General features: G+C 50.2%; 3 protein-coding genes across 7 annotated transcripts in view; 2 read left to right on the top strand and 1 right to left on the bottom strand.

Annotated features, from left to right (window-relative positions):
* LOC139048923 (protein rhomboid-like) overlaps positions 1-5,847 on the top strand; it is a 226,774-nt gene extending 220,927 nt beyond the window's left edge. For all 4 annotated transcript variants that reach the window (XM_070523892.1, XM_070523893.1, XM_070523895.1 and 1 more), the window contains one exon: positions 1,818-5,847. In XM_070523892.1, coding sequence (XP_070379993.1) covers positions 1,818-2,050 — 233 coding nt within the window. In that variant the 3' untranslated portion in view covers positions 2,051-5,847. The remainder of the gene's footprint in view (positions 1-1,817) is intronic.
* Positions 5,848-7,095: 1,248 nt separating this feature from the next.
* Positions 7,096-27,072, top strand: part of LOC139048921 (3-phosphoinositide-dependent protein kinase 1-like) — a 76,794-nt gene continuing 56,817 nt past the window's right edge. Inside the window, exon 1 of the mRNA XM_070523887.1 lies at positions 7,096-8,513. The gene's annotated coding sequence lies outside the window, so the exon portion shown is untranslated. The remainder of the gene's footprint in view (positions 8,514-27,072) is intronic.
* LOC139048922 (uncharacterized) lies at positions 7,967-25,867 on the bottom strand. 2 transcript variants are annotated; one of them, XM_070523891.1, is made up of 6 exons: positions 25,446-25,867; positions 17,084-17,321; positions 14,940-15,299; positions 12,868-13,020; positions 11,115-11,472; positions 7,967-8,761 (listed from the first exon to the last, which is right to left on the bottom strand). In XM_070523891.1, exons 2-5 carry the CDS (start codon positions 17,303-17,305, stop codon positions 11,137-11,139), a joined length of 1,071 nt encoding a protein of 356 aa, XP_070379992.1. In that variant the 5' UTR covers positions 17,306-17,321; positions 25,446-25,867; the 3' UTR covers positions 7,967-8,761; positions 11,115-11,136. The 2 variants fall into 2 exon arrangements, with proteins under 2 accessions (XP_070379992.1, XP_070379991.1); XM_070523890.1 differs by having other exon boundaries at positions 11,119-11,472; positions 25,446-25,866.

Here is a 27,072-nt window from a genome sequence, read left to right as displayed (position 1 = left end):
AGGCACCAAGGATAACATAGGGGGAATTACTTGTACCTACTTATTGAATTAAAGAAATGATAAATTAATGGCAATGAAAGAGGATGAAAGAACAACTTGTCGCAGGTGGGGAACGATCCCACGTTTTCGAATTACGCGTCGGAAGTCAGATTTAGGGCCTGAATTTTGTTTAAAAAATTTTCACAAATTTAAAAGTTCAAGAAAAGATAGAAGCACAATGTTTACAAAGTAATATCTCTGCGTGAAGAACAAATATCGTGGTTCTGTAAATGGCATCCATTAGATCATTCAAAGTGGACAAAGTTGATATGTAAATGTATATCTTACGTGAATTTGTTACGTTGTGTATGAGGGTTCTGCAAAAGCTGTATTTTCATATGAGTAAACTTTTTTAGATTCACGTGTAACATATCAATTTTGTCCACTTTAGAGGTACTATTAGGCACAAACCACAAAATTGTGATATCATTTTTCGTTGCCACGTTACAGTTTTAAGCTTGACGGTTCTCGTTTTCTGAAAATTTGTGATATTTGCCAATTTTTAATGAGAAATTGACAACCTAAATAAAAAAATTCGAGACCAATAGTCACTAGATTTTAAGTTTTTGTTTTAAATGCAACGTCAACTTTGGTGGAGTGGTTGCCAAGAAAAACGAACTCTCCTTTTAGATCTATTTAGATAGGAGCACCCGAGGTAAAGCTCCTTTTAAGCTACTGCGATTTCAAATTGACTTTTACAGAGACATTAAAGAGCTAATTAGTCAAGCTGAATTGGTTTATTTCGCTTCTAGGACACTCAAATTCTCGGCCTTTTATTGCATCAACATTTGATAAGACAGAAAAGATAAAAAAATCATAAAGTGGATGGCGGTGGAGTAATTGCAACGCCATTTTGAATCCCTACTAACTCCCCAAGACGTCACGTACAGTCTTTGATTGCATCTGCGCGAGAATAAATGGCAGTCTATAGTCAAAGAGGGACCACATTCTGCACAGCACTAGGCCAAATTCGAGTTAACATTTGAACTCCTGTCTACGGCTCAGAAATCTCATATCAATGACATTTGAAAATCCAAGAAGGAAACACTAGCCTTCATTTTCTCGGCTGTAGCCAACGTTCTTGTGCCAAATAAACTGAACCAAAGAATGCTTCACCAACCTAAAGCAATAGCTTTAATTGTTAGAGCCTCTTTAAGACAAGAATGTGCACTGCATCACTTGTGTGGCGAAAGGCATTGTGGTGTTCATAGTGTACAATTCTAAAGTGTGATGTTGGGCTGCTGAGCACGAGGTCACGGGATCGAATCCCGGCCACGGCGGCCCATTTCGATGGAGGCGAAATGTGAGAACACCAGTGTACTTAGATTTGGGTGCACATAAACCTCAGGCAGTCAAAATGTCCGGAGTCCTCCACTAAGGCGTACCTCATAATCAGAAAGTGGTTTTGGCACGTAAAACCCCACAACGTAATTTTTAGCAATTCTAAAGTGGTTGTGTTGTTCAAATTGTTGACGTCTATTATGATGCCATAAAGATATGCAAGTGTCTTAGTATATAGGTGGTTACAGGAGGAGGCCTCAAAGTGAAAACTGTCAGAAGGACCTCCTGTTCTCATAGGATTAGTTGATTAAAGGGCAGGGGACTCCAAAAGCAGTTGGCGTACAAATTACTAAACAGGCATAACGGAAGCAAGCAAGTGTGAACAAAAATAGTACACCATTCAAACATTTAAAGCAGCAAATGTAGCATGTCACGTGTGAGACAAAAGGCAGTGAAAGCTTCATGGTGACGTGTTGTTTCTGCTTTGCTCTGCGCAGCCTCCGCCGACGTGGGCTTCGCGGTCTACGACCGGTACGCCGCCGAGCCTCATGGGCCGCCAGTATCGTACGTGGCACACCTGACCGGTGCACTGGCGGGCCTCACCATCGGCCTGCTGGTGCTCAAGAACTTTGAGCAGAAACTGCATGAACAGCTGCTCTGGTGGGTGGCGCTAGGCGTCTACGCGGCCTGTACCCTCTTCGCCGTGCTCTTCAACATCTTCAATTACTGAGCGCCGGAAGTGAGAGCAAATGGGTCTTTAGCGTCTTGCAACTACTGCGACAGCTTGTGAGCGACCACCGTGTTAATGCAGTTTGCGCTTGCTGGTGGAGGAGCGTTCACATCAAGTCAATTCTAAATCGTGCTTAAATGGTGTGAGGTTGGAACTGATACGCTAAAAGACGACATGCTATGGCTAGCAACACTGAGTCAGCACAAGAAAAGTGTCTGCCTGTTTTATATGTGGAAGCAAAACTTTGAGAATCGGCAAGATACTGCTTCCTTACAGGCCAGAGTTGAAGATCCCTTTGCAAGTCAACGACAGACAAGTGTGGCAGACTCGAAGTTGCCTTTGTTTTAAACAAATGTATGACCACAGAACAAACCAAAGAAATTTGTGAAAACACCGTGAGGTGAGGACTTTTTAGTGGACTTTGCTGTGTTCCAGTGACTCGTGCAAAGAAACAAGATATGGAAGAGGCGTGCTGTTCATGCTTCCCGAGGCTTTCCACAAGCATGCAACAGAAACACAAGCAGCAGGGTGTAGACCATGTGTCGTAGTTTGTGGACTCATGTCAAAGCGCAGTATAGCCAGAGAAGAACATGCTTTTAATCGATTGAATGGCAACGAAGAATTTCCGAATGCATAGAATGCGTGTGAGCAGGCCTTTTCTAGACTGCCACCAACACTGAAACATATTTCAAAAAAAGCTCTAAACCAAAGAGTCAATGAACTGCTTTTACCATTTCCAGTGACTTTAGTAAGCCTACCATTTCCGGTGGGTTCACTAACCCGACAGATAAAGCACTGTAAAAGCACCGCCTCTGAATGCAACAGCACACACTGCCGCACTAATAGCATGCAAGACTTCTGGAGCTATAGCGACCAACTGTGACAAGCCGATGAGTTCGAAATACAAGCCCACTGCCAAGAAAAACAGTACTGCCGCATGTCTGCTCGCAGCTCAAATCCTGCCATGAAAAAAAAAGTTAGAAAAAGGAGTCGTCGTACAAACAAGTTGAAGCTCCTCAGGGATCGACGGAGACCTTCTTTTCGACATCTGGCAGCTACAAGACAAGCAGCTGGGACTTTTGTTTACAGTACTCCAAATGTGTCTGTGTGTGCGACTGCTGTGTACAGGGTGTGCAAACGAAAACGAACAACAAAGTGAATGCTTTTCCGAGAGCGTTGAGTGTGTGATGCGCTTTGTTGACGACACTGAAAAAGAAAGGACCCTCTTCGAACTGCATGGGAAAATCGAGTGGTCCTCCGCATTTCGTGAGAATGAGTAGCCATTGCAAGCAAGGACACAAACTTCGTGAACCCTTGTTTCACATCCTGCCGTACCGTTCTGGACTAGTGTGCATGTATGTGTTTCGCCATGTGTGCATTTCGAACTCCCTCTCTCGCCAGACAGAAAAGTGTCTCCAATTGCTTTGCGTGGCTTTTCTGTACAGCACCTTTTTTTTGTAAGCTCACAAACAGATAGTCTATATTTCCTCAAGGCGTGCTAGCGCAGATGGTGAGAATATATTTATTTAGGCCTTGCCCAGATATATCTATAGACCTTTTATGACCTCAATGTCAATTATATTCCAGAATGTAGTTATAGATCTGATAAATGAGATGTGTTTAGAAGCGGCATGCTGTGTATATTTTATTTATTTATGAATTTGGTGCTACGTATGGCCTCTTTTTTTTTTCAAGCGCTTATTTGGAATGCTCTCTGCGGGCATAAATGCAAGTGCTTCGATTCCGTATCCAAGTTTATTGTGTTATTCTTTTCAACATGAACAACTATGTAACCACAATGCTGAGAGTTATAATCAGGTTTAATTTCTTAATTCTCATTTGACATGATCAGACTGCAGTCTAATAATCATAATATGAACAAGATCGTGTAGCCATTCTAACAAACCGCTATAGTGCTCATCGAGCTGCAACTTCTAAATAGCAAGCATTTATTGTCGCGCATCCTGAAGAGTGGTTCTTACAATAGTGATTGACGTCGATATTTTTGTTCTATTTATATTTTTGCTTCAACTTTGCCTTGCTCACGCCCACAACGCCAGTTACCTCAGTTTACCCTTTGCATGGCTTAGCACTACCATGCAACAAGGAAAACTTAGTGTGCAAAGCTGTCTTGAACATCATTCGGAAGTGGCACAAGTGCAGATTCCCGTTCTTTAAACCAAAAGGTTGGTGCAGCTAGCACCTCGCACATGTGATTTCCCCTTACTGTCCTAATGTGGCAACTTGATAATTATAGATATCTGCAAAACCATCTAGAGAGGCATTTGTCTGCCAATTCTCAGGTTTTTCAGGCATGTTGAAATTCTCACCATGCAAAGGCCTGCGTCATGTCGCTCGAAGTGGCGCTTGTAACCGAATCTGCTTGCCTTGCACTTCAGAAGAACAATGTTTATCAAGTCTGCCACATCAACCTCAGTGAACAAGTGCTGGACAAGTGCTGAGGTGTTAGTGTGTCGCACCTACTGCTTCCGCCATCCATCAGGTCGCGGAAAATGTGACCATCCACAGCTTTTTGCACAGATATATTACTTTCATTGTCACAACCATTCCGTAGATGTTGGTGCAAGCAAGCCACGGGCCTCGCATTTTTGCGTTGCTTTTCTCTAGCAATGGCTGAATCTGACACACGTTTTTCTTGCGTCAGGAGCCACAGTTTTCACAAGTTTCGGCAGGAATCCAAAAAAAAAATGCACGCGTTGTCGCTCTTCGTTACGCATCGGCCTTGTTTGCTGCTTGGTACACAGGAGACGACACGAGTGCTCACCGGTGTATATAAAAGAGCACCGCATGGTCTGTTTGTTTCAGCGCACATTCCGTGATGTTCCATTAGCACACTGTTCTTCACTTATTTAGCCAAAGCACCTTTTTTTTTCTTTGCAAATTGTGTCATTCCCTTTCCTGAGAAAGTCGGACATGGCCGCTTCCAATGGGTTCGTGCACAGATTGATGCGAGCCCACGTCACAAACTTCCAGCACTGGTTGAAATCACCCGACACACCATTTGTGCACAGTCAGTACCACAACTGTCTAGAACATCAAGCTGTCGAAATTAGGCTTATTGACTGCTGACGTAAAGACAGGAGCTCTAATATTGCTTATCGCACCCTCAAAAGATAACACCTGCCACAGTTTTGAGGGTGGCAGCCAATGTTTCTCATTGCACGCATTTCTCACTTTACCTCTAAGTTAGTGACAATCACTAATATCAATTTTAACACCTCATTGCTTAGCGCAAGCTGTTTATACGTAACTTCATATAATAACTGGTCACAGCTATTTCTTATTAAAGAATGGATAATATTAAGTTTGCCAAGAGTTATGTGCATAGTGGTTTGAGACCAGGATTACACATCCAATATCCACAACACTGCCAGGCGTCTACGATGTCCCAGGCAGTTTTGGCACTGACTGTGCCTGCACATTGTTGCTCGAGTCACATGCAAAAGAAAAGCTGCTTGTGCGCTGTATAACCTGTTCTTCCTCCTTTTACCTGCGGTGTGGCCTTTGACAAAAAAAAACCTGTCACATCCTGTGCAGCAGCAATGTGCGTCACAATATGACCCCACGCCCACTGTCATTCCACATTTTTTTTTCGTATAAGCGGCACTAACACCGACACTGTGTCACCTTGTATGTGTCCATTTTAGTCTGTTCGCGTGTATCGTGTTTGTACAGCTGTAGATGAGAGATTCTTTTTTTAAGCCTATTGTACAAAGTAATTTATTTGAAAAAACAGATTTGCAACTTTATTAAAGTGTTTTCTTTTGTTCCCTTTACCTGTGTGTTTTGTGAATTCATCGCCCACAGCTTTCTTGGACCCATGGATTATGCGGGTCCAAGAAAGGTAATATCTCGTTTAGGGTAATTCTGACAGTCAGTGGACTTCTCACATGCTGCTTTACCATCTCCACCTTGTCTTGTCTTTCCAGCTGCATAAGTCCGCATTGTTTGTCTATTTGTGTTCTGCAAGCTTCAAAATGCGACGTTTACAGCAAGTTCACAGACTCCATCAATGGTGCATACCATTACATATGCACATGCTGAATTAGTACAAATTTATAAAAGCAACTCATTAATCACATAGGAAGCGGAAGCCAATAAGAAGGGTACATCAGTAATTTTTGGGGTGGTCATGAAAGGAACAGTGGCATGGGTGCCAGATGTAGAAGGGCGCCTTGTCATATAATTTCATCAATTCTCCAAATTGAATATGTTATCGGAACTGAAAATTTGCCTGATGATGACGAGCAGTTCCCTTGAAACAGTGTTGTGGCGCAGCTAACAAGTTTGTTCCTTTTACCCTTTATATCCAAACGTTTTATACTTTTGTACATCAAGCCACATTATTCCAAATAGTCTGATGCCTCTAGAACGAACGCCTCTACAGCAATATAGCCTGTATTATGAAAGGTTGAATATGTCCTGGCTGAATTCCTATCTTTCATATGTGGTGTGAATGCCTCTACGACGAATTTGCCTGTACGACGACGCAATTTAGGAGCCCCCCCCCACTAGACAATTGGTTGCTTTACAACGAAATTCACGTAGCAGTGCCACCACAGCCCACTACAGTCGTCGCCAAGGTACGCTCTGCACTATTGCCAACAGTGGCGCTGTTGATGCACTTGACGATTGTGCCGATATTTAGAGTCCTGCGCAACTGCTGCAGGAATCGCTCAAGTCGGACGCTGCTTGTTGCAACTCGTCAGCGGGTGCAAGGGCTGACGAATACATCGCAGTTGACTACGGAGTAATTATGTAATGACATAACGACCAGCGGCATCTTCAAAGCCATTTAAGGTGGAAAAGACGCAAATGTCAACAAGGGCAACTGCAACGAAAATCGTGTAAACAAATCAAGAATTGGTGGGAAGGGTGGCAATAAAGGCACTCGACGGTCTGCCGCTTTGAGCCGCTTCTGCGTTTTGCGCTGGGGTATGCAGTGAGCGTTGGTGCAAAAAGGTTAGCAGCAGTTGCACATTCTTCCAGACCAAGCATGTGCAAAATAACTAGCAACTCAGTTCACCAAGTCTCTATTAAATTCATGCTAAAGGTTTTATTTTATTGAATGCACTTAGCCTGCTCAAGTGCAAGTGGTAAAGTGCATGGCCTTGCAATGAAATGACCTGTATAATGAAGGATATTGGAGGTCCTGAGCACCTTGTTATAAAGTCTGTAGAATGTTTGCTTGAATGCACAATTCTTTTTCCTTTTTTCACAATCGATCTTCCAGTCATCTCTCACTAGTCTTCAACTAAAGGTCAAAGCATTTCACAGGCTAAGCACTGTCACATTCATCGCTGGATGAATACTACCTGGGCAACTCCTACCACATTATTCCTGACGGCTGTTCTAAAATCAACAATGGCAAGCATAGGACTATTGAGGTCTGGCAGAATATCTCCGTGGTCACGATTGGCAAAAGCAATAATAGTAAAAGGACTACTAGCCGTAAATTTGCTTACGACCTTTGATTTCAAGGTTGACAGCACCGAATTTTTTTCCCTGTTATTTTAAGCAGCTTTCCTGTGGGAATGCCAATGCTGCTGCCATGCGTTGTGGCCTGCACTTTTTTTGGTGTAAACATGCTTTGCTACTGGCATTCCCAGTGTTGAACTCTTCTTTTTTGTTTTTGTGGCGGCAGTACACGACTTGAGTAAGATTTGCAGAATCTATCCGTCCTGTGTTGTGCCACTGGAATCAATGTCTTCAGGCCAACTTCTCGCCATAGGACGAAGCAACTCAAACTTCACCACTGCGATTCTCGGAGGCCATGTGCATATGCTAGATCGTTCCTATGTCTAGCTACTTAGTTACAAGATGACAGCGATAAAGCTACCGTCGCAGATTCCATTGCTCAATTGTGTGCTCACCACGGCAGGCAGCGGGGACACGACCGTCTGGAAGCCCTTTATTCGTTCGTGATCACAACGGCGGCGTCCCCGAACGCGTACGGGGTCAAAAAAAGCACGGCAGCGCCTTCGCCGCCGCCAGGTGAAGGTGGAGTGGAGGGGAAGGGGGGGCGGGGGGAGGGTGAGCGCCCCCGCGCTATCTTCCCGCCCGCCCTCGGACCCGTAAATGCCGCTAAGAAAGCAAGGCTCGCCCTCGGAGCCACGCGGCACGGACGAAAAATTATTTCTTCATCTACGACGCCGCCCTTTCCGTCGTCTCCGCGGCGGCGGCGGGGGGGCTTCCCTGCCGAACGCGGAGAAGATGCAGGGCGGCGCTGAGGCGGCTCTTATCACGGCGCACCCGGCACCGTGTGGGCGTGGCCAAACAAAAAAAAGTTCCTCGAGCTTGCAGAAGGATCGCGCGGTCATCAACGCCGGCCGGTGCGGAAGCCTGGGGGACCCGCGGTGTCCACACCCGGCGCTGTGGCGTCGGGCGACGACGACAGGCGGCTCGCTAATTGGCCGGCTGGCCACGGCACTGGACGACGGTGGTACGTTGGTTGTGGTTTTCTTGACTAAAAGGACACGGCGCGCAGAGGGGGAGGGCAGGCGTAGTACGTCGACGACGGCCCCCCCCCGGCGAATGCATTGTGCGCCGCGGTTTGAACGTTCGTCGTGCAGTGACACGCCGATCGATGATGAACCCCCGCGGGCCTTCGTCGATCGCCTGCCCTCCCGAGTGACCCGCCGTGTGGCTCCGGCGCGCGTCTTCGTCGTCCCGCCGCGGCGCGAGCTCCGCCTGCACAATGGGGAAGGAGACGAAACCGATCCAGACGGGCGCTGCACTCCCGTCGACACTTCCTGCTGCCGCTGTTTGCAGAGGAGGTCGACGACGCCGCAGAAACGCATTCGCCGTTCATGTAGCAATACGGAACGCTAGCATTACCGCTGGCAACCTACGTTTAGTGCGTCCGGTATTCCGGCAAGCGCTGGCGGTTTGCCGGATGAGCGGGGGCGTAATTGCGTTCATAATTACGCCGCTGCCGCAAATGTGCACCAGCAGCGAAGCAGAATACAGTAGGTTACTGGGATTTTAGCTCTGTGTTTGGTTGAGCTCTATGTCACCAGGTGGCTACACCACTCCGGCCGCCCCCGCCCATCCGGCAATCCGCCCAAAGCACCCCCGTTTGCCGGAATAGCGGACACGCTAAAGCTCTATAATACTTACTTGGTACCTTTGATCGTGACACACTTGATACGCAGAGCCGCGCCCATGCATCTGGCGCAGCTCGGCAAGCGCAAAGCTCGGTAGGTGGCTGAAACGGTTAAGTGTAGAGCGGTGGCAGACTGCTAACGAATCGCCCACTGTGCGGAAGCGAACCTTCGAAGACAAGACGGCGCATCACGATAAGAAACTCGCGGCGGATTTCGGCGACGCGCGCGCGCATCCTTTGCAACGGTGGCGGGCCTCGCAGGGCGCAAATGTTCAGAGGTGCGATACTCTTAAGCGATCATTTACTGTGACACTTCATAACCTTCGCCAGATTTCGTACGCGACCTGACAACATCGGCGCATACGGTCGAAAGCATTCCTATGGTATAATGTTCGAAGACAGCAAGCTACCCGCCTTGGTTGCTCAGTGGCTATGGTGTTAGGCTGCTGAGCACGAGGTCGCGGGATCGAATCCCGGCCACGGCGGCCGCATTTCGATGGGGGCGAAATGCGAAAACACCCGTGTACTTAGATTTAGGTGCACGTTAAAGAACCCCAGGTGGTCAAAATATCCGGAGTCCCCCACTACGGCGTGCCTCATAATCAGAAAGTGGTTTTGGCACGTAAAACCCCATATATAATCGAAGACAGCAAGCTGTGCACCAGGATCGCTGTGTCCAAACTTGCATGCGCCAACGCTTCCGGAGCCGATGATGCGAGTCGCCCGAAACCATGGCGAAAGTGTACGGCTTCGATACTCGGAGACAGACAGCCGGCAACGATGACGACACGTCAAATCTAGGGGAAGTAAGGTAAGTAACGCTTTAAACACTCCCCCAACGTTTCCGCTAAAACGATGCGTGGTGACGATGCCTGCAGGGACGCAGTGCATGAAAGCACCGCTACGATATTACGCGGACTAATCGTAGCTGGTACGCCGCGGAAGCGGAAGCTATAGATTACATGTGACCTCACGCGGGCGCAGCTCTTCGCCGTTAGTGCCCTAACACGATGACGTCAGACTACCATATCGTCACGCTTTTTTTCTCTTTTTGGCGGCTAGTTTCTCACCGTATTATCACTGCTATCGATCTGTCGCTCGGTCCACGACGCGCCTGTCGTGCTGTCGCGTTTCTAGTTTACGCTGCTTTTCGACGTGCTAACATGCACCCCAAGATGGCGGCCACGATGAAGTCAATGCGAACCATATTATAGTGCTGTGGGCGAGCGCTAAAACTCTCGTGTATACTCCACTGAGAAAATCCATTGCAATAAGAATGAAAGGCGGGCTACTTGGTTTGACTTCATTGTGGGAAGTTTTGCTCGCACCGAATGAAGACAACAACACGACACGAAGACCAGTGCAGACTGACAACTTGCCAATTGCCAGTATGGTCAGACTACGCTGGTCTTTGTGTCCTTTTCTTGTTGTCTTCGTTCAGCGCGCGCAAAACTTTCCACACCGAAATCCTTTGCAATCTGACGATATGACGCCCCGTGAAGCGAACCAAAAGAACCCGTGTCCTTGTCACTTCTTTGAGTGCTCCGTGTCTACGTTCGCGCCGGTCACATCGTTATGGAAAAATGGCTGTGGCTTAGCTAAGGTTAAGCCCAGGATGCGAAGCATACTAGCCTTTATTTTAGTTGTTGAACCACTGTTTAGCCTGGTGAACTGCTGTTGCTTGGCTATATTTGGTTCGGCTAGACGAAGAAACAACTCATGCAGGCGAGCGCACGAGCTGAGACCCGGCTATGTAGCTACGCGGCCGCAAGCGAGCGCACGAGTTGAGCCTCCGCTTTTGCAGCTGTTATGACGTCATATGGTAGCTACGCGGCCGCGCGCGGCGCAGCAAGAAGAGCGTGGTTGTGCGGCTAGTATGCTTCGCATAATACCAACCAGCCCGGTCTCGCACCTCGCTCCAAAAATAGGAGAGCTCACCTACCTGGCCCGCCGCCGACGTCTATGGCGCCGCGCACGCGGCGGGCTCGCCCGCTGCGGCGACGTCGACGGCGTCGTCCCTCGCGCCGCCCCGGCCCGGCGGCGCGGCGTCCTTGGGGGGCGCGCCGAGGCCCATGCGCTTGATGGCGGAGATCTTGGCGAGCACCGCCTCCTCGGCCTCGTCGCGGGGCACGCCCCTGTACTGGAGCCAGTTGTCGTCCTCGAGCACGGCCAGCGCGTACGCGGCCGCCACGTGCAGGCCCAGGTGCTTGCGCAGCGCGGTGGCCGCCTCGGGCAGGTGCAGCAGCTTCATGTACGGGCCGTCCTCGCCCAGCCGCTGGTACGCCTTCAGGAACGCCTGCGGGACCCCGCGCGCGGAATTCGTTGCGGGCGTCACCATCATCACCATAAGCCTGGCTACGCCCACTGCAGGGCAAATGGCCTCTCTCCTATACTTTTCCGACTACCCCGGTCATGTGCTGTGTGGGCGTCAAGTTCGACGCAAAATCTTCGTGGGCTAGAGGGGGGAGGGTTCTTCAAGGGGTGTCGCGATTGAAAGACGGGACAAAAAGAAGGCACACGGGGACACACACGGCGCTGCGTGTCCCCGTGTGTCTTCTTTTGTCCCAACTTTTAATCGCGCTACCCTACACCCCTTGAAGATGCATTACCAACAAGCCCACACTGCAACCCTCGGGGAGGTTCGACACAGAACGCGAGAGGAGCACAGTGCCCTGCGTGCGTGTGTGTGCTCTCGTGTCCTATGTCCCGTTCGCTGCACCCTTCGGTACGACGTAACAAGCCCCATGTACAACCGCAGTCATTGTTTAGACACACAGTGTCGTGCTTCTTCTTTTTTTAACTTCGACATGTCAGTTTAGGACCTCAAAAACGGTTTTGCTGTGTAACCGTCCCGACGTCTCGTACATATGTCCTTTCTTGTTAGGCCGTCGTCGTGTAGTCTTCGCCCATAGGCCACTGTCTACAATACCCAGGTTCACTCTGGCCCAAACCTCCAGGGTGTAACAAATTCTATTCAAAGCGCTCCACAGCGGCTATCCGATGAGAACATCTGCGCGAACGACGCGTTATCGAAACAGGAAAATGGGAGTCGAGGCTATACGCATGCTAAAGAGATCGCCGCCTCGACCCGCGATTCAGCAGTCTTGTTGCCAGCGGCGAGCAACACAGAAGCGCTGTTGCTTTATATCGGCCGCGCGGCTCGGCCACGCGGTAACAAACGCATCCGACAAGTTCCCGGCAAGACCCAACCACCGGAACTACAGCGACATTTCGTCGCGTGCGGCGAGTCGCATCGAGTTGAACGAAGCGTTGTGCCACGTATCTTCAAGCACTCGACCAGCTTCCGATACGACGTGCGACGGAATTTGAAGCAGGGGGCTCATACTGAACGGCTCCACGTTAAGATCATTCGCATATACGACCCGTCTTCACAAATAATCGCATCTAGCGAGCTTACGGCGCGTTCAGACAGTCAGAGAAACGCCGTCTAAAAGACCTCGTCTCGAGTCGTATCGAACGAAACGCAAGCAGACTTCGATGCGTCCCTAGCATGATGTCCCGACTGTGATAAGGACCCGGATGAAACTGGAGGGAACCTGTCCGCGAAGCTCGTTGCGTGCGGTCTTTGGCACGCCTGGAGCCATGCAATGGGATTCCCAACGCGGTATCGCATCATGCGTCTTCCCGCTTATTCCGACCGCCCCGGCGCGTTGCACCACGCATGCGTCACCTGGAGGCGGTCGCCCTTGGCGCGCAGCTCCGGGATGATGTCGAGGACCCAGGAGTTGCGCCCCTTGAGGAACTCGAGGATGAGGTGCACGTGCTTCATGCCCGCGAAGCGCCAGCCCACGGACACGTACTCCTGCACCTGCTGCATCGGGCCCTGCTCGGAGTTCGGAGGAGGGCTTCTCAGACGGGCTCCTCGAGGAGGAGAAAGAAACACACACAAAAGAAGCTAGGTATATATATATATATATATATATATATATATATATATATATATATATATATATATATATATATATATATAGTCAAGAGTTCGACGAAAGTTTGTCTGGTCAGGTAACATGATGATGAAGAAATTGCGGCCACTGACCAAGTCAAGGTGAAAAAACACACAGAGACGTTTCGGGACCCGTGCGGGTTCCTTGATCACACTCAGTGTGATCAGTGTGTTCCTTGATCAGTGTGATCGAGGAACCCGTACGGTTCCCGAAACGTCTGTTTTTTCACCTTGACCTGGTCAGTGGCCGCAATTTCTTCATCACTGGGTATATATAGTTTGTCTTTCATGGCGCAGGAGGTTACAAAGGAGGCGAGAACGCGAGAAAGTGATCGCAAGTTGCCTATGGTTTTCTTCCAAGCTATACGCTTGTGCGAATATTCGGTATTTTCGAACGTGCGATCGAATGTCGTGCTATTCGATATTCGCCTCGGCTCGAATTTCAGCGTTCGAATAAGTTTTCGAAGAATTCGAAACGAACGCGCATGTAAACTCACTTTCTTTTTTTCGCGCATATGCCGCGCTTCCCCAATTACTACACACTCTCGGAAAGGGAAAAAAAGAACGTACCGCGCGTACGGCCCGCAGAAGTAACTGCACATACAACGCCCAAATAAAATGTTAAAATAAATGTCTCGGTTCGCGCATGCGCGAATCACACACGTCGCGCACCTCTGGCCAGCGGCTCTCTTCACCACCTCTTCGGCGACGCTGATTTTAGCGAAGAACTCCGCCCTAACGGCGGTTTCACAGCAGCGCAGGCCCGCACTGCCGTGAAAACACACCTCGAAACGAAATTTAGCACCGCCGAGAAGCCGCAGCTCCAGTCGAAATTCGCGTATAATTCGCTACCCGCTTTTATACTGCTAAATTTTTGTTTGAACATTTTCGGCGCATCTTGAACGCACAAAAATATCGGTCAATGTTGAAACATAACCCGGCAGCTTCGGTTTTGGTGAGCAAATCGCGTTGCATATAGCCTCATACAGCCAAGCCAAGGCAATTAGTACAACCACTGATCCTCCTATAATTAAGAGGTCAGTCGAGTAACAACACCGCCAAATGTGGACGCACCTGCTCGAAGCGGTCCTTCAGCATGGCGTTTTTCGAAAAAGCCGTGCTGAAAAGTCACAGCAGACTTTTTTTTAATCTTTAAAAAATGGCCACCCCGTATATAGACAAGCACGCACCTCGAAGCGTCCCTTGAGTAGGGCGTTTTCCTTTCTTTCTTTTTGAAAACGCCGTGCTGAAAGAGCCACAGCAGATTTAAAAAAATATAGTTCCGTAGTAAATCTTCAAAAAAAAAAAAGAAATGGCCGCCCCGTACATACAGACGCAACGCACCCCGAAGCGTCCCTTGAGCAGGGCGTTTTCCTTTTTTTTTCTCTTTTTGAAAACGCCATGCGGAAAGAGCCACAGCAGATTTTCAAGAAATAGTTCCGTAGTTAATCTTCAAGAAAAAAAAGAAAAAAGGTGGCCGCGCCGCACACGCAGACACGCAGACGCAACGCACCTCGAAGCGTCCCTTGAGCAGGTTTTTTTTTTCGAGAACGCCGTGCTGAAAGAGCCACAGCATAGTAAAAAAAGTTCCGTAGTACATCTTCAAAAAAAAAATGGCCGCCCCGTACATACAGCTAGACGCGACGCACCTCGAAGCGTCCCTTGAGTAGGGTGGGGTTTTTTTCGAGAACGCCGTGTTGAAAGAGCCACAGCAAATTACAAACAAAGTTCCGTAGTACATCTCCAAAAAAAGAAAAAAAAAGATGGCCGCCCCGTACATACAGCTAGACGCGACGCACCTCGAAGCGTCCCTTGAGCAGGGCGTTGCATAGCGCCGCCCTGGTGTGCGGCCACTGCTCGCCGAAGCTGGAGACGGCGTCCGCCTGCTCGGCGCCGTACAGCGGCACCGGCGGCGGCTCCGAGACGGCCGGGAAGAGCGCGACCAGGTCGTCGATCCGGTGCTGGAACCAGTCGCGGTTCAGGTTGGAGCCCCGCGCGCGCGGCAGGTTGCACAGCAGCACGCTGAGCAGCACGTGGAAGTCGTCCATGGTGGCCGGCGGCGGGTCGGCGCGCAGCGCCCGCAGCTGGCGCCGCACGAACGCGCCGCTCACGTGCACCTCGTCCAGCCACACGCCGTCCAGGTCGCTGGCGCGCACCACCTGGCGGCGGCGTGCAATAACACGCGCGTTCTCTCGTCAATTTTAATCTGCGGGTCACCCGCCGTGGTTGCTCAGCGGATATATGGCGTTGGGCTGCTGAGCACGAGGTCGCGGGATCGAGTCCCGGCCGCGGCGGCCGCATTTCGATGCGGGGGCGAAATGCGAAAACACCCGTGTACTTAGACTTAGGTGCACGTTATAAAGAACCCCAGGTGGTCCAAATTTCCGAGACCTCTACTATACGGCGCGCCTCATAATCAGAAAGTGGTTTTGGCACCTAAAACCCCCGCAATCTAATTTTTAATTTATTTTTTAATTTGCTATCGCAACCGATGCTTCGCCTTTCGTGCGAAACCGCGACTTTTTTATCGAAGTGGAGGAAGGCATTATCAGTGAACACATACAGGCTATTTCGGAAATACTTTGCCCTCAAAACGTACTTCAATGCGTTCAGCAGAAGCGGAGTTATTGACAATCAAACAGGGCCTCCGCTGTGCTCCCGTTCCTTTTGCAGTGCCTTGCACTGCGAAGGCTACGGCGGAGCACGCCCACAACGCTCCGCCTTCTAAATGTCACAGTGGCGCGCAGTTCAAATTTCATTTTGGGCGTTAACGCAGACGCCACGACTTCCGATGCTAGTGCCCCACGACGCGCCAAACGCAAGCCAGACGGTGTTGTCCTCGGCGAGCCGCGGTGGGCTTGGCCAGTGGACTCGTGGCGACACCCCGCGGCGGCCGCGGTATCTACGCTACGTAGCCGACCGCAGCTACCAATAGCAGCTGCGTATGGGAATTCGCTTTAGTGCGAAATAAAGCGTCCAAAAGAGAATGAGGAGCAGGCTTCTGTTGAAAAGAGGGCGTTTGAGAGAAAGGTGAGTTCGCGCTCCGCTTGCGCGAGCTCTACGCACCGCGTACGACAGCAAAACTTGGCTGATACTGTTCACGGCAGTACCCGCCATGGTTGCTCAGTGGCTATGGTGTTAGGCTGCTGAGCACGAGGTCGTGGGATCGAATCCCGGCCACGGCGGCCGCATTTCGATGGGGGCGAAATGCGAGAACACCCGTGTACTTAGATTTAGGTGCACGTTAAAGAACCCCAGGTGGTCGAAATTTCCGGAGTCCTCCACTACGGCGTGCCTCATAATCAGAAAGTGGTTTTGGCACGTAAAACCCCATAATTTAATTATTCACGGCAGCGTATTCTATCCGCGCACTACAGGGTGCTTCACTTAACTTGAGCGAAACTTTCAAAATACGCAAATGCTACGTAGCTGGACGGAACCAAGGTAATGTAGTTTTGCCGTCGCTTGGAGATACCCAGATTATTCTTTGCATTCTTCCTAATTAGATAATTACTCTTAAATTGGTTAATTAACTTCTCAATTATTATAATGAGATGAAAAGTGTCCGTGATAAAATTGAACAGCAACCTGAGAAACTCCCGACACAGCTTTCCGTTGCACAATACGATCTACACACGTTTTTTTCCGAGCGTGAAAGAAGCCCGCGAACACATGTGCACGCAATGTGCCTCGAGTGGCCAGTGGAGCAGCAATTTTGCGTGTTTTGGAGAGCTTTAATTCTTTGGACACTTGGAAGAATTAACGTTTATGTAGCATGTATTGAGCAACAGAAAGACGCATGGCGACATTTTTTTCACAATGGCCTAGAATTTTCTGATTGACAATTTCTCTGCGATTTTAACATATACTTTCTTTTTCCCACTCTGACACTCTTAATGCTAAGGCATTAAAAAAAGATAAAGCTGCACTCGCTGCGGCTCGCCTGCTCGTATCCGGCCTCGCAGACGAGCTTGAAGAAGCCGAGCAGGCAGGCGACCGCGGTGGCCGGGTCACGACCCTCGGTCACCAGCCGCACGCAGTTGGGGTCGAACTGGCCCAGCGGCGGGAACACGTACACCGTCTGGCGGGGCAGCGCGGCACCCAGGGTGTCGGCGGCCGCGATCACGCCCGCCGGTGCCATGGACATCGGTCGCACCGGAATCATGACGGCCCCGTGCTTCCTGCGTGCAGCCGAAGCGATATATACCGGGGTGGGGGGTACTGTACTCTGGGCACTGTCCCGATTCCATATTGCACTCTCCCATTGAACCACAGGCCTTTACTCGTAAGGCCTTTCCTCGTAAGGCCTTTACTCGTATGGCCTTTACTCGTAAGGCCTTTACTCGTAAGGCCTTTACGTGTAATGTCTTTACTCGTATGGCATTGACTCGTATGGCCTTTACTCGTAATGTCCTTACTCGTATGGCATTGACTCGTATGGCCTTTACTCGCATGGCATTGACTCGTAAGACCTTTACTCGTAATGTCATTACTCGCATGGCATTGACTCGTATGGCCTTTACTCGTAGGGTCTTCACTTTACTTGTAAGGTCTTCACTCGTAAGGCCTTTACTCGTAATGTCTTTACTTACTCGTATGGCATTGACTCGTATGGTCTTTACTCGTAAGGTCTTTATTCGGAAGGCCTTTACTCGTATGGTTTTTACTCGTAAGGTCTTTACTCGTAAGGCCTTTACTCGTAAGGTCTTTACTCGTATGACATTGACTCGTATGGCCTTTACTCGTATGGCCTTTACTCGTAAGGTATTTACTCATATGGCCTTTACTCATGTGGCCTTCACTGTGAAATAAGGCTAAATTAACCCCACAAAGCTCGAACCCCACTTCACATCACGAAATATTAAAACAATTCGCTCGCGTTTATTTCCAGCCACGGAGAGCATGCATACTGGTGCGAAGAAAACAGTGAAAATTGATCATGAATGTAAGCGGCTAATGGAGTTTTGGAGTAGCTCTGGGTGCAGCAAGTTTGGCACACTGGAGCAGGTTTCGAGCAGGAATTGTTCGTTTTGAAGCAGAAGGTATGCGCGCTTTGGAGCACACTACGTGCAGCTCTCAACGCGAGTGAAATACAGACAAATCAAGATGTTCTTCGACTTTGCCGAACACTTATTAGGTTACGGCGAATCCGTTCTGCTGAAGCCCGCAAGGTGGAGGAAGATTCACTAAAGGGGAAAAAAAATGTCACACACCCGACAAACGAAACCAATTAAATGTGGCCCTGAAAAAAAATATATAACCAAGGGATGTACGCGGACAGCACCCATTGTATGTTGATAGGCCTTTTCTCTTTTTTTTTTGTTCTGCACAAGCAACTAATATTTAAGTTTGATTAGCTAACATTCATTACATCACTTCTTCGATAAGGATATTGGATAATGAAAATCATAGGTTGCTTTAAATCCAATTATCGCTCATGTTTCAACATCCTCTACAACTCTTTCGTTGACATCTCGTCGATTAGGTGAGTTTATAAAGTTAGCTAATTATGGACGTATTCGCGCACAATGAACAAGAAATGCTGACTGTGACAACCGTGAATAACACCCATCAACATACAGTGAACGCCGTTCGCGTAATGCCCTCAGTTATTTTTTTTAATCCTTGGTGAAATTCAGTTGGCTTAGCAGAGTACCACAGAATAAATGCGACATTACTTTGTTTCGTAGGAAAGAAGGGAGCCGGGAGAAGAAAATCGGGAGCCTTTCCCATTACCACCGCCACAGGTATTCGAACTGACGGCCCTCTGCGACAATGTGCAGTTGCAGAGCTGGACGCGATTATCACCACGCGATCGCGGAGATCTGGGTCATGGTGCGGTGTTTTTTCGCGCGCTACGCAGACTATTGGCGGCGAGGAGTTACGGAGTCGCCCTCTATCGGAAGCGCCTCGATGCCGTAGTATGAGGGATCACGTGACGCGCTCCTCATAGGTTTTGCTGTCAGCGCTCACTGAAAACACCACGCGCGAGCTCTCCCGGACATTTCTGTAAGTACTTTCGAAACGAGAGAAGTTTCTTACTGTCTAAATAATAATCCTGGGCAAGCTGAAAGCACACAATTGTTTACAGCCGCTATCTCTTTACCGAATACGTACAGTGAACGCCACTGCGCACGGTCGCCGCGATGGAGTCTGCCGAACCGGCTTCTTGCGTGAAAGGTAGGTAAACGCCGAGAGCAAACTATGTGAAATATGTTCTTATAGTGTTTTTATAACTAAATGGAGCGTAATAGAATGAAGCCTCAATGCAGCGATCGCGCAGATTCGCAGCGACCGACTGCGCGTCTGCATGCTTGTCCGCGCACTGTTTCGCTTTCTCCGCGCGCGCGTTTTCGCACAGTGCCATGAGCTTTAGGCCGCAGAATATGAGCATTTGACAGTATACAGGCAACCATTGTTGCGTGGGCGCTATCAGAGCTGTTAAAAAATAATTTCATTGTAGAGACTTCGGCGCCTACGGGGACTGTGATGTGCCGTCGCGACGATGCAATCTTTTTTTTTCTTCTAAATTCTTTGCCCTTTCAATACTATTTCTGGAGTTGCGTCGCACTGTATGTTTATCGGCGTTCTCAGCGTGCAATTTCCCGCTGCTCCTTTTTTGTAATCCAGTGCATTAATTCATAACACAAACATGACCATATGCCATGCTTTCTTTAAATGTGCTTCTCACCGCTGCCTTTCCACTCCACTGAACTTGGCAGTATCTATAGTATCGACAAGTTCATAGACCAAACCGTCATGACATTAGTCGGACAGCGGACTCAGGCGAGCGTCTCAGTGCGCGTTTTGAGAACATCGCAGACCGGGCGCCGTAGCAGAAATCTTCCTCGCGTCTGTGCTTGTTGCATACCCGAGTTGTAGCCGATGACTGCCGGTTTTATGTTTCGCGAGCCAAGCTTCACACAGCTTCTTGTCCTGCGGCTACGTGTGAATAAGACCGACACCGGCCTCCGTTACGTGCGTCCGGCCCTGCGGCACCGAGCAGTAGCCTACCATGTTGCGCGCCTTCAAAGGCAGCCACTACTACTACCTATTGTAGTGCTTTCAAGCGTTGTAAAGGAGACACTCGAAGCGGGAAAATTTCGCCACTAAATGAAAACCGCAGCGTACGCGGGAATTTAAACTCGTTTTCAGCTCGCTCCGGCGCGCCCGAAGCAGCCGACGCGGCCGCTATGTCCACGTGATCCCTCCTAGCACGTCACGCCGACGGTGGCGCCAGCTTTTCCAGTGGTGGAGCTCGAGGCCAATACGGGGAGCGGCGGCGTCTGCACGTGTATATCGGGAGGCCACGACAGGCAGTATCCACCCCCCCCCCCCCCCCTGAGCAATACGAAAGGGGACACAGAACCTGCCTTCAAGATGCATGTAGTGTAATGTAGTGGCTACACAGACTGCCTTCAAGAGGCATGCAGTGGCTAAACGCAGTTGGCCAAGCGCACGCGTGTTCAATGGAACCACATGTTCAATCGAAAAGCTGTCTGTTCCAAAGCAACACGTCAGATTCAAATTCACGCATAACGAGTGATCGCTGCTTGAACACGAATTCGGTGTTCTCTCTCGCGTTGCCTCTCATACTGAATGCGTGCATAGTGATCGAGAAAGACTCCCCGTGCATCGCAATGGGACGAGTGCACGCCCTCGAGCAGACGGCATTTCTGCGCTGCGCGAGGTCCTGCTGCCTTCGCAGCGAATGACGTTTACCACCAGACGAACCGCGCTGAAGTCTTACCGACGCCTGAGCCTCAATACTGGGGAGTCTCGCCCCTACATTACCACCTAGTGGACATGTCTGCTGAAGGCTGGGCTGAGGTACACGTCAGAAGGAGACAGGCGCCCCCCAGCCAATCAGCGCTTCAGCAGCAGACGAAACGGACACGTCCTCTAGGTGAACACTTACAGAATGCAACCCCCAGTTCGTGCAGTGCTGCAAGGTATGTACATTGCGTAAGCCGATCAGCAAACGAGAACCAGCTGGATGCTCCAGACGAGGAAGAAAACAGCCCTTGTCCATTGTCTGGTGGTACTGATCCCCACCCCCTTTTCCATTCTTTCGAGAGCGTCGCGCGCGGGCGCGATCGGAGGCGGACAGTGGTTGAGCCCTTTGAGAGATAGAGATTCTTATTTGTGAAAGGAAAAATTGGGGTAAAGTGCAGCGCAGTAACTGTCTTTGACGGTTCTGTCTTCCGATTGGCTGGCGCGACCCACACAGCGTTGGGTAGCGCACGGAGTTATCAGCCGGAGCGTAGAGATCTGTTGCGTTTCCTCGCTCGGAAAACTTCGCGCTCACTACTACTCCGCCCAGAATGCTAAGTCACGCTGATAATGCGCATGCTGTTTCGTGACATGGAAGTATACAGGGCGCGCAACGGTGAAAGAAGGAAAAAACACGCAAGATGAGTGAATATCCTTTGGGAATACGATAAAAGGGTACCGACTTATAGTGCAACGGAAACATCCAAATGACACTTCAAAAGAGACGTAGCGGCTAAGCACACATGCCCCCCCCCCCCCCCCCCCCCCCCACGTACACATGTTCCACGAGACTACACGCTCGACAGGGCGCAAATTACTAACAGTAGTCGAACAAGGGATGCCGGAGGTTGTCCTCGCCATGACGAAGTCCAAACGTTGGCTGCAGCGACATCCTTTGTTCGACTACCGCTCATCACTTGAAGCATAGCTCCGTCTTCCCAGGGAACCTCTCTCTTGTTCAGACAGGCGAGAGCTACTCTTAACACATATTAAGGCACGTGGGAGGGTATTCCGTATACGAGTCCACCTAGTGGACTATCTATTTCGGCCGCTGCTGAGTGGATGCAGCTGTACGAGAGAAAAGAAGACGAGCGGGCCCCAGCCAATCATCAGCGGTCGAAATGGACAGTCCACTAGGTGGACTTCTACAGAATAGCTCCCCCGATTTGAATTTACGCGTCTCGAATAATACCGTTGCTTTAAAGCGAATTCCGTGTTTCCTCTCACACTGTTCGCGCGACAGCACAGCACGGCACCTTAATTCGTACCGCTTAAAACCCGTGCGCCTATTGTATTCTTAACATGGGAGATATACGAGGTGTATTTTCGAGGCTACAGCGCTACCGGTATCGCGCCATACGAAACCAAGGCGGAAACATTTCCCGATATGCATTCTTGTGAGTTAAAAAGAGCCGACGTTAAAACACTCTGCACTTGCCTAGAGACGAGTTACTGATCGTTAAGACAGATCTCAACCCTGCCCTTGGTGTTTGCCATTTAAACGACTACGTAATGACACAACCAGACCCGCATTCACACACAAAAAAAAGTGATTACGCTGCAATTTATCGTAAAATTAGATGCCAGCTACTCGTGGTGTTAAGATATCTTGTTGGAGAAAGCAGACGGTCTCTGTCAAACAGCCCCAACGAACGAAAAGCTCCATGAATTCTGCACTTGAAGAGTATTATGGCCCCGCGGTTTTAGTGTGAATTCTATAGCTAGCACCGCCATGCGACGCTGCTGTCGCGATGTGGTTAACAAGAGTCGGAAATGCGAAATTCATACTTGCCGACAGGCAGACGCGGACGTAGCACACCCAGTACACGAGCCGATGGCTTCTGCGCACAGCCGCTTTTCAAAAGGCGACCTCCTCGCCTAAGGCCAAGGTGTTGGCACGGCGCGAATCCTACACCGATGACGTATGCACTCCTCGGTCATGGACGACACGGCCACCAGCGGACACCAGCGGACACCAACGCGAAAACACGTTCCAGGTGGAGACTCCACGATTTCTGTCCCAGCAGGTTGAACGTTGACGGATCAACGCACCCTCTCTCGCAGTCGCCTATCTCGCGAGCATACTCGAGTGATCGTAAGCGACAGCGCAAGTAACAGACCACGTAAGCGTTATTTACTTGCACTTGAAGTAACTTTAGGGGCATAACAGTGACGAACACCCGACGTATACATGTGCGAACTTTAGGGGTATGAACAGTGACGAAAACCCGACATGCTTGTCCATACGTGTCGGCGCCGGCAGCAACCGTTGCCCGCGGTCGCATCGCATGTATCATTTCCTCGAGACGTTCATTGGACGGATCGCCAGTCGTTTGTGCGCAGGCGTGAGTAAGAGCGGGCACGAGAGGGAAAATCTGGGGGCTTTTGCTCCCTGAATATATGATCCTGCCTAGGTACTACGCGGGAGGTTTCTTAGCGCGTGTTGTAGGCGTGTGTCCCTATAGGCGTGTCGGCATTGCGGAGTGGGGTCGAGCATGGCTGCCGGCGCGGTGAAGTAGGTGAAGCGGCGGGCTAAGCCGTGGCGGATCGTAGCTTTCACGCGCGTTACGGCGATGTACCTTGTAAATGAGATCACAGATGTTTCTGTGGGAGCAGTGACGAGCGTAGCGGAACGCCGGCTGCATATATTGAAAACCTAGAAGGCTGGATTTCTAGAATCTAGAAATCTTAGCAACCGCGGTTGAACGCAAATGGCTGAAAGGCTGCCGGTGACGATGACTGACCCAGTACCAGGGCCGCAGGTGCGAGAAAGTCTGTCCGACGTACCTTCAGAGGCAAAGTTCTGACTCGTTTTGCAGAAGTCGCGGTAGTGCTGAACTTAGCGTCTCAAGTTGGCGGCTGAACGTAATATTTATTCAATCGTGGTTTGCACTGATTGCAACAACGTGTGATTTTTTTCGCACTATTGGCGGCGCCTCCAGGAAACCAAAGCGGCATAGGGGACACCAAAGCTAGAACCCCGACTGGACCGTGGGATGGGGCTCGCCGAGGCATGCGCGTGCCAGAGTGTATAAGATCGACTGTCCGCTGTCGCGGACAGGCAATTTTTTATGCGAATACCCCCTGGCACTTACGCTTCAGCCTCCGCGGCCCCCACCAACGTGCCGCCCTGCTTCCAGCTTTGATCCCCCCTTGGGTGCCCTGGAGATCCTGCGCCGCTTAGCAAATCCGACGGGCGCTGGAGCACGCCCGCATCGAAATTTCGACGTACCGGGCAGTAATACGTCGAAGAGGTTTTAAGGAGCGTGTCCGCCTCTACCGGAAGCGCACGCTGTGTCGCCACTTCCCGTGAGTGTCGTCTGCATGACGCCAAGCACTTCTGCTGCGCCTCCTCGCCATGCAATTGCAGAGGTGCAGTTCCCTGCTGCAATGAAGCAGTTCCTCGCCTCCACCCAGTGGCGTAGCAACAGGGGGGGGCCCGGGGGCCGTGGGCCCCGGGTGCAAGGGCCAGCGGGGGGGTGTCATATACGTCTGAAGACACCCGGAACTTGTTGATATCCTCGCGTTCCTCGACTACACCCGGGAGGGGGGGTTGACAGAAGACCTATGGGCCCCGGGTGCCAGAGGACCTAGCTACGCCACTGCCTCCACCACGCCGCAATCGAAGGCCGCGGTGCAGCCGCCCCGTGGACTGCGTGCTCGTGGTTCAGTGACCCACGCGTGAATCGAACAGACTTCCATCGGAGCTTGGTACCTTACACGGCAAATGCTGATTGCGATAGCGTGGGATGACGCCGTCGTCGGCCAGTCGGTGCGCTGTCAACCCCTCTGCTCGTTGCATTTCCGCCCAGCATCTTTAGCTGTTTGGTGTCGATTTGCTGCAGTACTCTCTCGCTCGCCGCGCTCTTCTATACTGTGACCATTCACGGTTCGCGAGGAAAGATTCTCCTGCACGAACGACGCGCCTATAGCTTTAGGCCGTGGCTGAAAAATCGTATATATCACCTGCATTTGGTCCTTAGTTGCCCTGCAGAGTATAGATAAATTGGTCGCTAAGCCATGTGTTCTGAAACAATAAAGTGCGCGCTGAGGCCGGTTGGTACGTGTTGCATACGAAACGACTAACAGCGCAAGAAACTGGACATAAGAAGGAAACAGACAAAGCACTGTTAGCCTCCGCAGGTGTTCTGAAGTTCTACGGTGTTCTGAAGCAATGAGAGCATGTAGAATTGTAGATTATATCAATATTTTAAGCACTGCTTCTAAACTGTGGTTAAGCGAAGAGCTGACGCCTAAACATGCGTTTAGAGGTAACGCCGCCCCAATAACTATCAGTCACACGCGTCTGTGTTTGGCCGCCTCTTATAAACTGTTTGCCGAAGCGGAGCGTAACTGCTACGCACGAATGAAGAACTCCACTGCCAGGCGTCGCTAACTTCGTAAGGACGCGAGTGGTCCGTTTCAAGCCGAGCCAAGCGTCGCTGCAGGCGGAGGAACACGTGGGCCTCGCACTTACTGCTATATTCCAATAACTCTACGATACGCACATCACGGAGCAGGAAATCACTTACCTCGACTACGGTCTCCCCGATGAGACACACAGCTGACCGCCAGAGCCCAGCGGGGAACGGTTGCAGCCACTCGTCGAAGCCAGGGATCCCGGCTATGCACGAGCAACGGTCGCGTGCCAGTCAGTAGCCACGAACGTGCAGACGACAGACGCGCGTTGTGTCGTCTGCTTCTTTCTCCTCAGTGATTTCCGGCTGCTCTGCTTCGGGGACGCCGACTGCACCGACAACCCGCGGATTCTTGCCGACACCGCTCTGACGTTTGCTCCCTCTCGATCTCGTGTCGGTTGGCACGTCTTCTCTGCGCAGCGAGACGCAGCGTATACTGCTGGAGCCCGCTTTCGAGTACGAACGTTCGCTTCTGAACAACCTGCTTCTGCATGCAGAGACGCAGCTTCTGCTAGCTGGCGTCCGACAGAGCGTTTGAGACGCAGCATCGACGCCAGACGCTGGACGCGGCCGGGGACGGGGCGAACCATAGAGTTTCTCACTATAAAACCTAGAGGGCGATCTGGTGCCACTGTCTATGGGAGTTTCCATAGAGTTTCTCACTATAACACCTAGAGGGAAATCTGGCGCCACCGTCCATGGGAGTTTCTTAAGGGGGCACCGTGCCGTCATGGGAATGACGGTATATGTGTCTGCGAGGCTCGTATTGGCTGGTGTTGTAAGAGGCTTCGTCTATAAAACGTGGATATGGCTACACAAATAACGCGTTCGGAAAGTAAAATCTTCATAAACTGTTTCATTCACGCATATTACATCTTCCAGTGAAGTTTACGCACCTACAATGCATAACCAAGCGAAGAAAAGCAAGAACAGACGACATCATCATCATCATCATGCTGGTTACGCTCACTGCAGGGCAAAGGCCTCTCCCATACTTCTCCGACTACCCCGGTCATGTACTAATTGTGGCCATGTTGTCCTTGCAATCTTCTTAATCTCATCCGCCCACCTAACTTTCTGCCGTCCCCTGCTACGCTTCCCTTCCCTTGGAATCCAGTCCGTAACCCTTAATGACCATCGGTTATCTTCCCTCCTCATTACATGTCCTGCCCATGCCCATTTCTTTTCCTTGATTTCAACTAAGATGTCATTAACTCGCGTTTGTTCCCTCACCCAATCTGCTCTTTTCTTAAATCTTACACCTATAATTCTTCTTTCCATAGCTCGCTGCCTCGTACTCAATTTGAGTAGAACCCTTTTCGTAAGCCTCCAGGTTTCTGCCCCGTACGTGAGAACAGACGACAAACTCTTCCAAATCGAGCACGAATCCTGTCGTCTGTTCTCCAACTTTAGCGGCCCGCTGATACTTTTTACGTTTCATATAACTGTGCATGCAATAACAGGTTCTCGTAGTTAAACAAAACGTGTTTTTGTGTGATAATAAAGCTAAAACAACTTTTTACATGCAGTTTTACCAGAAAATTAATCATTGTGACAGATGGAACGGCGCTTGCATGGCTCTCCGACAATGATGCCAATCCGAAGTCACAATATACCGGCATTCCCATGCATACCACAGCGCAGCAGCGCCAGATTTCCCTCTAGGAAATGTAGTGAGAAACTCTATGGAGCGAAAGTTTGCCGTGCCGAGCCCTTGCGAAATCCCAATTCTCCGATTTCT

Source organism: Dermacentor albipictus, chromosome 8 (genome assembly GCF_038994185.2).
Source record: "Dermacentor albipictus isolate Rhodes 1998 colony chromosome 8, USDA_Dalb.pri_finalv2, whole genome shotgun sequence".
Classification (NCBI taxonomy): domain Eukaryota; kingdom Metazoa; phylum Arthropoda; class Arachnida; order Ixodida; family Ixodidae; genus Dermacentor; species Dermacentor albipictus.
Note: the sequence above shows the minus strand (reverse complement) of the source record. Positions and strands in the feature narration are given on the sequence as shown.

Bases quoted from the DNA above. Each gene is read 5' to 3' on its own strand.
- LOC139048922 (XM_070523891.1), bottom strand. From the start codon at position 17,305: ATGATTCCGGTGCGACCGATGTCCATGGCACCGGCGGGCGTGATCGCG. The intron at 15,300-17,083 runs GCGAGCCGCAGC...CGCCGCCGCCAG, and splicing joins GCGAGGCCGGATACGAGCAG to GTGGTGCGCGCCAGCGACCT. The intron at 11,473-12,867 runs GTGACGCATGCG...GGGGTCCCGCAG, and splicing joins CCAAGGGCGACCGCCTCCAG to GCGTTCCTGAAGGCGTACCA.